The sequence below is a fragment of the Syngnathoides biaculeatus genome, chromosome 10, assembly GCF_019802595.1.
Source record: "Syngnathoides biaculeatus isolate LvHL_M chromosome 10, ASM1980259v1, whole genome shotgun sequence".
Lineage (NCBI taxonomy): Eukaryota > Metazoa > Chordata > Actinopteri > Syngnathiformes > Syngnathidae > Syngnathoides > Syngnathoides biaculeatus.
In genome coordinates, this window is record NC_084649.1 from 23,759,993 (window position 1) to 23,770,015 (window position 10,023).

Here is a 10,023-nt window from a genome sequence, read left to right on the forward strand (position 1 = left end):
ATAATGTAACAAAACTATTTACCATTTTACTTATAAATTTCTTATTTGTATTAAATGGCTTGTTAATTTTATATAAATAAAACAAAATATAAAATGAGTTGACTAATACTAATTGTGCATACATTTCATTAAGTAATTGATTCAGTTATTCTAATTTGGTGATTGCCTCAAGACTTTCCTTCATTCGGGGCTTAAAACTTGGCGTCGTTGAGCTCGAAGTCAGTCAAGCGGTGTCGGTTCCGTCCATTGCAAAGAGGGCAGGGCCCGCCTCTCTCGGGGGGCCCGAGGGCTTGTATATAAGCGCTCCTCTCCAGTGAAACTTGTGGAATTGGATACAGTCGAAGGCCTTTCTCGTTTTGTGCGCCTCTTGGGAATTAGCTGCCAACATGCCTTCCAAGCCTGCCCCAATCAAGAAGAAACCCGCCCCCCTTAAGAAGGCGCAAAAGGCGCCACAGCCCGCACCGGCACCGGAACCGGCCCCAGCACCGGCTCCCGAGCCCGTTCCGGTCGTGGAAGAGGCCCCCCCGGCGCCACCGACCGAACCGACGGAGGCGCCGCCCGCCGCTGACGCCGAGCCGGCCGCACCTGCCGAGGCCTCCGCGGCTGCCGTGGAGGGCGAGGCCCCCGCTGCTCCTCCGGGCGAAGCCGCCGAAGGGGCACCAGCTGATGGTAAGGCTTCTGTGTGGAATTCTAAAAAGTATTTGACGCCATTTACCATTATGAAACTGCTTGTTCTTTATGTTCGGGAGCAAACAAACTTTGTACGATAGCGTTTTAATGTCACCTTACACCATGTTTAGGAGTATATATATAATATACAACTTCTCAATCACATTTTGTTACAGTTACGAACTACACATGCACATAGCTCCACCGTGCCAAAAAAAAAACAATATTTTTGTTACATATCTCAATGAAATGAACCTCTTGTTGGGGTGGTTTTCACTCCTGTAGCAGAATAATAGCGAGCTTTTAGGAAACTTTTTTTTTTTAATAGTCTCACAGCCGTGCCGCAAACGCTTCCTTTGCGGTCTATCCGGACCACACGACAATAAAATCACATAAATATTGAAATACATTAACTCTGGCATGCGGGATTTAAAATTCGAGATTGGCATGGTCTCACAGCGATGTTTCAAATGCGCTTTGTACAATTTTGTTTATGGCCATGTGTCGGCATGGTCTCACAGCCGTGTCCACCCTGGACGATGATGAGATTTAAATAGAACTAAAGTGTCATTAAGCGATACGACAAATGGCATCAACAAATGGTCTTGGTGCAATCTCTGCGCAACGTCCGCTAGACTCCACTTAACGCTTAACCCGACGTGACAAATGGCACCGGCGCAGTCTTACAGCCGTGCAGAAAGCGCTCTGTAACGTCCATTCCCGTTCCCGCCACTTAACTTTACGTTTGGAATCGCAAACGCTGGCACGCAGTAAACAAAATGGCTAAAAGTTTGCCAACTTGCTATTATGATGCAGCTACGTTGTGATATGTACAGTTACAATTCCCTTAGTACTCGTTTATAATACGCATCTACGTAGCTTGCCCTTCTAATTAAGTAAATAATCATTTATTCGGGGAAATACAGCAATATTTTAATTGTTTATGAACAAAACCTCCACTGAAATAGTTTTAGCTCAATATTAATCTTATTTTTTTAATTCCAGACTGAGATAATTGTCATTTGAGCATGATAAAAAGTAAACTCGCCGCAGCGATAGCGCCTCAGCAGATGCCGCATCTTCTGTTACAAACACCTGCCCATCCGTGACGCACTCGTTTTTTGTTTCCCGTTTTTTTTTTTTTTTTTTTAATTAACGGCCGTCGACGTCGAGCCAACGTGTTCTTGCTTTACACATTAAATGGGCCGACATTAACGTCGGCATGTCGGAAACAAAATACTGCTCGTGCTCCAAATAACATTGGCACGGTCGAGCCACAAGTGCTCCGTGTGAACCGTCTGCTACTTTACAGTACTATACGCTTGCTATAGAAGTACCTTTTCCAACCAGGCGTACGATAACTGTGAACATTATTAAAAGCAAACACTTTACCATTTGTCACATGCCCTCATTTTCTACTTACATTTATTCATAGCTGCTACACTGCAAACACCAAAACCTAATCCTGATGAAATATCCTAAATTGAAATATGCTTCATCTTTGTTTGCCTACATAAGACTTCTTACCAGGCAGTTTTTGTCTGAGAGCATCACACATGCTTCAAGCTTTTTTCTTGAAAATTACATTGTTTGCTTTTTGTCGAGATTAATATCAATTGCTAATGATTTGGTATTCTCATTGGCAGCACGGAGGTTCAGCTGGTGAAGCGTTGGCCTCACAGTTCTGAGGTCCTGGGTTCAATCCCGGACCCCACCTGTGTGGAGTTTGCATGTTCTCTCCGTGCCTGCGTGGGTTTTCTCCGGGCACTCCGGTTTCCTCCCACATCCCAAAAACATGCAATATTAATTGGACACTCTAAATTATGTGATTGTGAGTGCGACTGTTTGTCTCCATGTGCCCTGCGATTGGCTGGCAACCGGTTCAGGGTGTACCCTGCCTCCTCCAAGTTGACAGCTGGGATAGGCTCCGGCACTCCCCGCGACCCTCGTGAGGGATAAGCGGCAAAGAAAATGGATGGATGGATCGATGGATCCTATCATACATTTATGGTAAAATAAGACATACCAAATTTCTCTACGTATGGGGAGTATAAATAAAGTACTTTTGAGGTGAGAAATGTTTTGTTTTGAGAAATTGCCGAGTCAATTTCTTGTTCTTTGCAGATAATTTTACTCAAAATTGATTAATTTTTGTTGTTTGAGTCATTTTTAAGACCATTTGTTCATGTTCACCTCTTTATTTTTTGACAAATTGGTTAAAAAAAATAGAAGAATCGAAATAAAAATGTTTTTGCTGCTGCTTCTGCCGCTGATAATTCTCCCTATGGCCGTTCAGCTGAAGCCGGCGAGCCCCCTGTGCCCGAAGAGCCTAAAGAACCCACACCGCCGCCACCTCCGCCCAAAGGTAACCCCTGCGCCCACACAGCCGCTGCTGAATCGAGAATCGATTTAATCCATGAATGAGTTTTATCGTCACTGTTTGCAGAGCCCACGAGCGCCCCCGTGGATCTGTTCGTGGAGGACAAGAACGACACTTCGGTGACGATCATCTGGAGTCAACCGGAGGTCGTCGGGCTCTCCGGCCTAGATGGCTACACCGTCGAGGTGTGCAAGGATGGAAGTGAGTCCCAGTGTGCAGGTTTAAGTGCCAGGTGCACCCGCCGCAAAGCTGGGAAGCCAGAGGTGATATTTATACACTGCTCGCTAGACGCTCAGCTGACCCTGGAACTCACCAGACGGGATTCAGAAGGGCAGCTGATGGAGGATTTCTTGCATTAGTGGTCAGCTCACAAGTTTGTGGACTACCGCTGTGTATGAAAGATCACAGATTATGATTTAAGACGCACTTATCTCGAGAGTGCAGCAGAAATATTAAAGAAAAATTTAAAACGCTAAAGGAAGAAATTTCTGCCAGTACTCGGATAAAAAAAGGTGGTGATGTTGCGAGAAGATTGTCAAGTCAGATGAGAAAAAGTTGTAAAGTACTGTGGAAAACACAGGACAGCTGAAGGTGCGTCGTTCCAGAAGTGTTTGGGTCGTGTGGGCTCACAGCTGTCCCCCTACCGCAACCCCCCACTTGTGGCGTCAAAGGGTGTGTCGACATCTCAGAGTGCCCTACAAGGACTGAGTCATTTCGGCCATTCTACTGTAAGACTAAAAGCTAGCTCTTGAGGGGGGTGGTACCATTTTTTAGGTCTTTTGTCTTGTGAGTGTGACCTCAGCACAACATAAAATTCAGCAAATGGCTAAAACGTTAGCCGCTCTGCGTGTTGAGTGACGGGGTCACTTGAGGCCTTCTGTAGATCGAAGAATGTGCTAGTGATTATTGTACCATATTCCATTATTTTTTGTTGAATAAAGTGATTGAAAGTGCACCAGAGGATGTACCTACACTTCCTCTATCCTAACCACCTGCGGAGGGATGACAATACATTCTAGCTAGTGGTGGTAGTCTATATTAAATTATCAAACAATGAACACCCAACAACTTTATCATAAACCTTCAGCTGTCTCATTTAAGTCAGGTGTAATTTAACTTCTTTTAATAACGGTGACAGAATCCCAAATAAAAGTCTGCACTAACTGTATGGAAAAATAATCGCCACAAAATCCCACGTTACAGCCAAAAATCCACAATATAAATATGATTTTGAAAAAGGTTGGCTATGTAATGAAGCCCAAAAAGTGAATCATGCTACAGTATGTTATTTAATAACATAGAATTTGGTAGTTGCTTTAAAATGTTTGTGGGGGGAAGGGATTCTGCTTTAGGTTATCTTAAGGACACCCGCCTTACCCACACACAAAGACCGAAATACAGTTGTCACATTTCACCTGAACGTCAACCTTATCCTTGCAGCCGAGGACTGGAAGGCAGTCAACGAGGACCTGCAGAAGTCTTGCCGTTATATCATCAAGAACCAGACCACCGGAGACCGGCTCAAGATCCGCGTAGTGGCCCTGAACGCCGGAGGACGAAGTCCGCCCGTTGCCCTCCCCGAGGCTGTCCTGGTGAAGGAGGTTGCCGGTAAGACGGGACATATTCAAATCTTAAAGAACATCAATTTACATCTAATGAATGGCTGCCACTCACTTCAGGAGACTAAATAAACAATATTTGAGGAAATATAATTATGGCTATACTGGTAAATGAGGTAACGAGGTAAAGACCATCGAGAAAATATTTGTCTTGGTGGTGTCCTGTAAGAGAGACCATGACAAGACAGAAAAGACCACTTCTGGCTCATTAGCGTAAAACCTTGAGCCCAATTGTCTCCCCAGCTAGCAACTAGTTGGGTTGTCATACACTTCTTGGCGGGTACGCTAGGAATAGAAAGCATTTTATCAATGGTTTCCTTCAAACGGTCTCCAAAGCTGTGGAAAAATAGCTGGGATGTCCGCGGCCATTATCGGGCTTGCGCAGGCATCGAGCTCGCGGGAGACGGATTGCGTCGAGTGAGCTGAGGGCCAGCAGGTGGGCGTCCGTGGTGTGGTGGAGGTTGAATTCCTGTCTGTTTGCGGGGGAGCGGTGTTGACTGGTCTCAGGTGGCACTCAAATCTCATGACAGCCTCTTATTTTGGAAGGCACAGTGCAATTTTTCAGCGCAGCTAATCTGCTCCAAGTGACATAAAGTTGACGTTAGTGGCGTTTCCGCTTATTCTCGCATTTCTGATTGTTCAGCCGAATCCACAAGTGAGTGACCGCTAGCTATGTTTTATGGCTGATTTTTTCAAGATACCTGAACACTTTATGATGTAAACACTGATGCGCTATTTACAGTTAAAAATGCTGCTACACTGAAAAAAACAGCTTCTCGTGAAATCCCAGAATGTTATTAATGGTACTTGAGATCTCGAAATACGCCAAAAATGTCTGTTGGCTTAATCCCATCTAAATCAAAAAATAATCGGAGATTTGACAAGGATTTTATTGAACAAAAAAGGGTCAATGCTGCAAGAAAACAAAACATTGAGCTAGGAGTTTGCTTCATACTGGATGGTAAATACAATGAAAAACAGCGGTATATGAAAAAAATACTGAATAAAAGAATGAAAGAATGGCTAAGTGGGAAAAAGAATATGAGATTTATTACAGAAATTAGAATAGCCACACAAACAAGAGGACTAAAGAAAGGACTTGATCTAACCACACGAGTTAGCCACAACAACAGACTCACAGGACTGAACAGAACTAGCTGCAAGTTAGCGCACAGATGAAAGAAACAATGAAACAGAAGCTAAGTTAGAAAAACAAGAAAAAAAGGGAGACTAAGGCGACATACAGACAAACCACGAGGAAGGAAAAAACGGAATACTAATATGATGAGGAATAAGCAAAAGATAGCGGGTAGAACCATAGTCCAGCCGCACTTAGCAATGTGGCTCGGATGTGCGCCGGAGGCTCCGCCCAACCATGTCAGCAACTGGCACAAAAGTTGTAAATCATAGGATTAAAATGATGAAAAAATTCATATTTATGTCAAAGACTTGAGGGAGAATTTACTTTTTACTACCTGACTCAAAAGATTCATTCCTTAAACTGAATTTAAAAAAGCTTTCCTTAAACTGACTTTTGAAAAAAACTAAACAAATATTGTCGTTGTTTTCTTCTTCCTTAGATCGTCCCAAGGTGCGCCTACCTCGCTTCCTTAGGCAGCGATACGTGGCGCAGGTTGGAGACAAGATCAACCTGACCATCCCCTTCACAGTAAGCACAAGACCAGCAAAGCCGCCTCACGTCTCGCACTTGACCTAAAAAAATGAACGGTCTGGTGTCCTCAAGGGCAAACCCAAGCCCGTGGTGAGCTGGACCAAGAACGGCCAGCCCCTGGAGAGGGGAAGGGTGAACATTCGCAGCACGGAGAGGGACAGCATCCTCTTCATACGAGCGGCCGAGAGGGACGACTCCGGCGTCTACGAGATGTGCGTCAAAGTGGACGACTTTGAGGACAAGGCCGCAGTCACCCTGCAGATTGTTGGTAGGTGTTAGCATCTGTGGTTTTGTCAAAAGTAAAGTCCTCCTTGCAAAAAATAAACCTTAAACACATTATGTACTCTCTTAAATACATCATCTCTTTAGCTAAGTAAAAATAAAACACTGTCTGGTCACAACTCGAGCGAAATTTTAAAAAATTTCATTTCAAATCGACTCCTTTCAAATCATTCAAATGATTACCTCATTATCTCAAGATGAACATCATGTATAAAGGGAATGAAATAAGATATTGATTCTTAAATAAATTAAGGAGATTCTGGAATGTTTGCTAATGTTTTGTCTTCTGCATTCACAGAACTTCCTGGACCTCCAGCCAGCGTCAAAATCGCGGACACGTGGGGCTTCAACGTGGCTTTGGAGTGGACTGTGCCCAAAGACAACGGCAACACAGAAATCACAGGCTACACCATCCAGAAGGCCGACAAGAAGACCGGAGTAAGACGAGCACTGTCACCCGACGTAGTTACGAGACAGCTTGGATCCTGACGAGAGTTGCGGGGGTTTGTTGACAGGACTGGTTCACCGTGCTGGAGCATTACCACAGACTCAACGCCACCATCTCGGACCTCATCATGGGCAACATCTACAAGTTCCGGGTGTTCTCAGAGAACAAGTGTGGAGTCAGCGAGGAGGCGGCCATCACCAAGGATGAGGCCAAGATCCTCAAAATGGGTAAGAGATTTATTCTGAACTACAGTTCGACTTTTCTCTTCAACAAGACTTTTATTTACCGCAGGCATCGAGTACAAGGCACCAGAGTACCACGAGCACGACTTCAGCGAGGCGCCTAAGTTCACCACGTCCCTGGCCAACCGAGCCACCACGGTTGGTTACAGCACCAAGTTGCTGTGCTCCGTGAGGGGATACCCCAAGGTACGATTCTCTGCCCCCATTCTCTCCCTTTTACCTGCTGTCATTAGCTATGTCAGATGAAGAGGTTCTTAGTGGGATTGGTATACTTTGTGTCCGAATGAGAGGGAGTTAGAAAAGGCCAGCAGGGGTGATGGGTTAGGTGAGGAGATATCTCTGGCAATCCCAGGGCATCGTCGGCATGTCAAAACTCTACAATGACTAGAGCATTCATCTATAACACAAATAGAAACCATCCTCCAAATCCACATCAAATGTTGGTACTATCCCCATAGCCACAACCAAATAAAAACCCCAATCTAAATCTGTCTTCCTCCCCCCTGCAGCCCAAGATCGAATGGCTGAAAAACCAGATGATCATCGGCGATGACCCCAAATTCCGTCAGATCTGCGTGCAGGGCATCTGCTCCCTCGAGATCCGCAAGCCGGTGAGCTTCGACGGAGGCGTTTACACCTGCCGAGCCAGGAACAACCACGGCGAGGTCACGGTCAGCTGCAAGTTGGAAGTCCGACGTACGTAAATAAAATAAGATGTTCATTGGGGGTGAAGCTCCCCGAAGACTAACACGGTGCCTCCGTTATAAACAGAGCCGATTATTCCAGAGGCAGAAAAGAAATAAGTGGTCATCGTCATTGGCAAAGGTAAGAACTGATCGCAGCCAACTTGGGGAGATTTATTGACAACGCCAAAGGTGCACTAATTCACCCATCGGCAACCACACCCTGCATTTAATTCCTATCACTGACCCATACCTCCCAAATTTTTATGGAACCCCAACATTAAAACACATGAGAGACGTAACTTCTAATAAACAATTGGTAGCTCTCTGATTTTCAAACAGTTCAAATAAACCACCGGCAGTTTAACCCGTTTTGTCACTATTCCAGCCATCCAAAAACCCTGCCACTAGGTCTTAAAAAGTCACGAGGCAGTCCAGGTGAACTCCACGGCACCCTTTTCCCGACATGGAGCGGCCACTAAACCGGGACGAGGTGCCAAAACGGCAGAATTCACAAATGACATTGGTAGCTTCGCTTCTTTTTCAAGAGACTCGCTCACATTTCCACGACTCAGCAGGCAAATCTGCTGCCTGCTCAATGGACGTCCACATTTTAATAATTTCAGTTTTAGCGGGTCGTTCCATTTTATCCACCCTCAAAACCGCTTTCGAGTGTGCCTTGGACATGCTCCAAAACGAAGCGAACACCTGTTGCGCTCGCGGTGACTTGTCCGTGTATGTCGACGTCCCAAATTTAGGAGCCGAGATCGCGGGGCCCTTCGCGGCGCAAGGTGCGAGACACCTAAAGCCTCGTCTAAAATTAGATCTCCCCCTTTCGTCATGAACGCATTTTGTGCGTGTTAATACTTTTTCTACCCCCTACAGGAAGGTTCAGGATTCCTTGGAAGAACATGTACAGTACAGTACATACATATGATGACCACAACCCCAAATCCGTGTCCGCCATCATTTCACCCCACTCCACCTCCCAAAATGGCAACAAACTCAACATATAACGTTTGTACGAACGACTCATTTAGTTAGCGTCCGTTGTTGTTGTTGTTGTTGTTTTTTTTTATGAAGGATGTGGTGAGAGGCTAAAAGATGCTAACAAAGCTAACTCATGAAAACGGATCAGTTTCATATAATTTGATCAAATATGCTAAAGACGTAGCCCACTTTATTCCTTTTTGAAATTACTTATTTTAATAATGTTTGAATTATTTGCAGTTGTTATGATTAAAACGAAAAAGAAACAAGTGCTCATGTTTTATTTTCCAAACTCCCAAAATCCCCAAATGTTTTTATCGTTACGTGCCCCAAGTGAAATGTCATAATTTACAACATGTTTTGTGAATTTGCTTTTTGCATCATAGGGTTTTGTAGAGTTCCAATTTTTTTTCATTAATTTTTTTTCCCCGTCCTGCTTTTTAACTTTTGTCGTTATTACCACTGAAGAGAGCCCCATTACGTTGCTCCAATGCACCAGAGGGATCTGTGATCTGAAGTTTGAGGACGTGGAAGCCATTTTGCATTCACACAATAGCGGACAGAAAAATAGATTATTTTTCTGAGGTATGTATGAATTTGTGAAAGTGTCAGACGTATTGCATATCTTAAGCATTATTATAGGGTTAGGTTTGTATAAAGACAAGAGTCTAATGGGTTTAATGAGTACCGTAATTTCTGGCCTACAGAGCGCACCTGATTACAAGCCTCACTGAATACATTTGTATAGGAAATACTATTTGGTAGCTACGCCACAGCTGTGTAAAAGCCGCAAATGGCCACATTGAAACACGAGATAATTACAAAGAAAAACAATACACAGAGAGTTTAACGCAAGTGGTGCCGCGCTAATGCTAACGGCGCGCTAAGACACCTGGTTAAAAAAAAAAATAAACATACCGGTAAAAATCACAGAGACACGGCAGTAACATGCTAGCGCAGCGCTAACAGGGCCGGACCGGTAAAAGTCCCTTCCTCGGCACATATATTCCACCGGTCTCACTCTTACCTTTTTTGCTC

At 44.5% G+C, this 10,023-nt stretch overlaps 1 protein-coding gene across 1 annotated transcript; it reads left to right on the forward strand.

The window, feature by feature from the left end:
* The first annotated feature begins 244 nt into the window (after window positions 1-244).
* On the forward strand, window positions 245-9,165 carry mybphb (myosin binding protein Hb). The gene is made up of 12 exons (XM_061832581.1): window positions 245-669; window positions 2,966-3,034; window positions 3,116-3,250; window positions 4,490-4,657; window positions 6,249-6,337; window positions 6,413-6,608; window positions 6,921-7,060; window positions 7,138-7,297; window positions 7,362-7,498; window positions 7,822-8,008; window positions 8,084-8,137; window positions 8,881-9,165. The coding sequence occupies exons 1-11, from the start codon at window positions 387-389 to the stop codon at window positions 8,113-8,115; spliced, it is 1,596 nt and encodes a 531-aa protein (XP_061688565.1). The 5' UTR covers window positions 245-386; the 3' UTR covers window positions 8,116-8,137; window positions 8,881-9,165.
* Window positions 9,166-10,023: the final 858 nt, after the last annotated feature.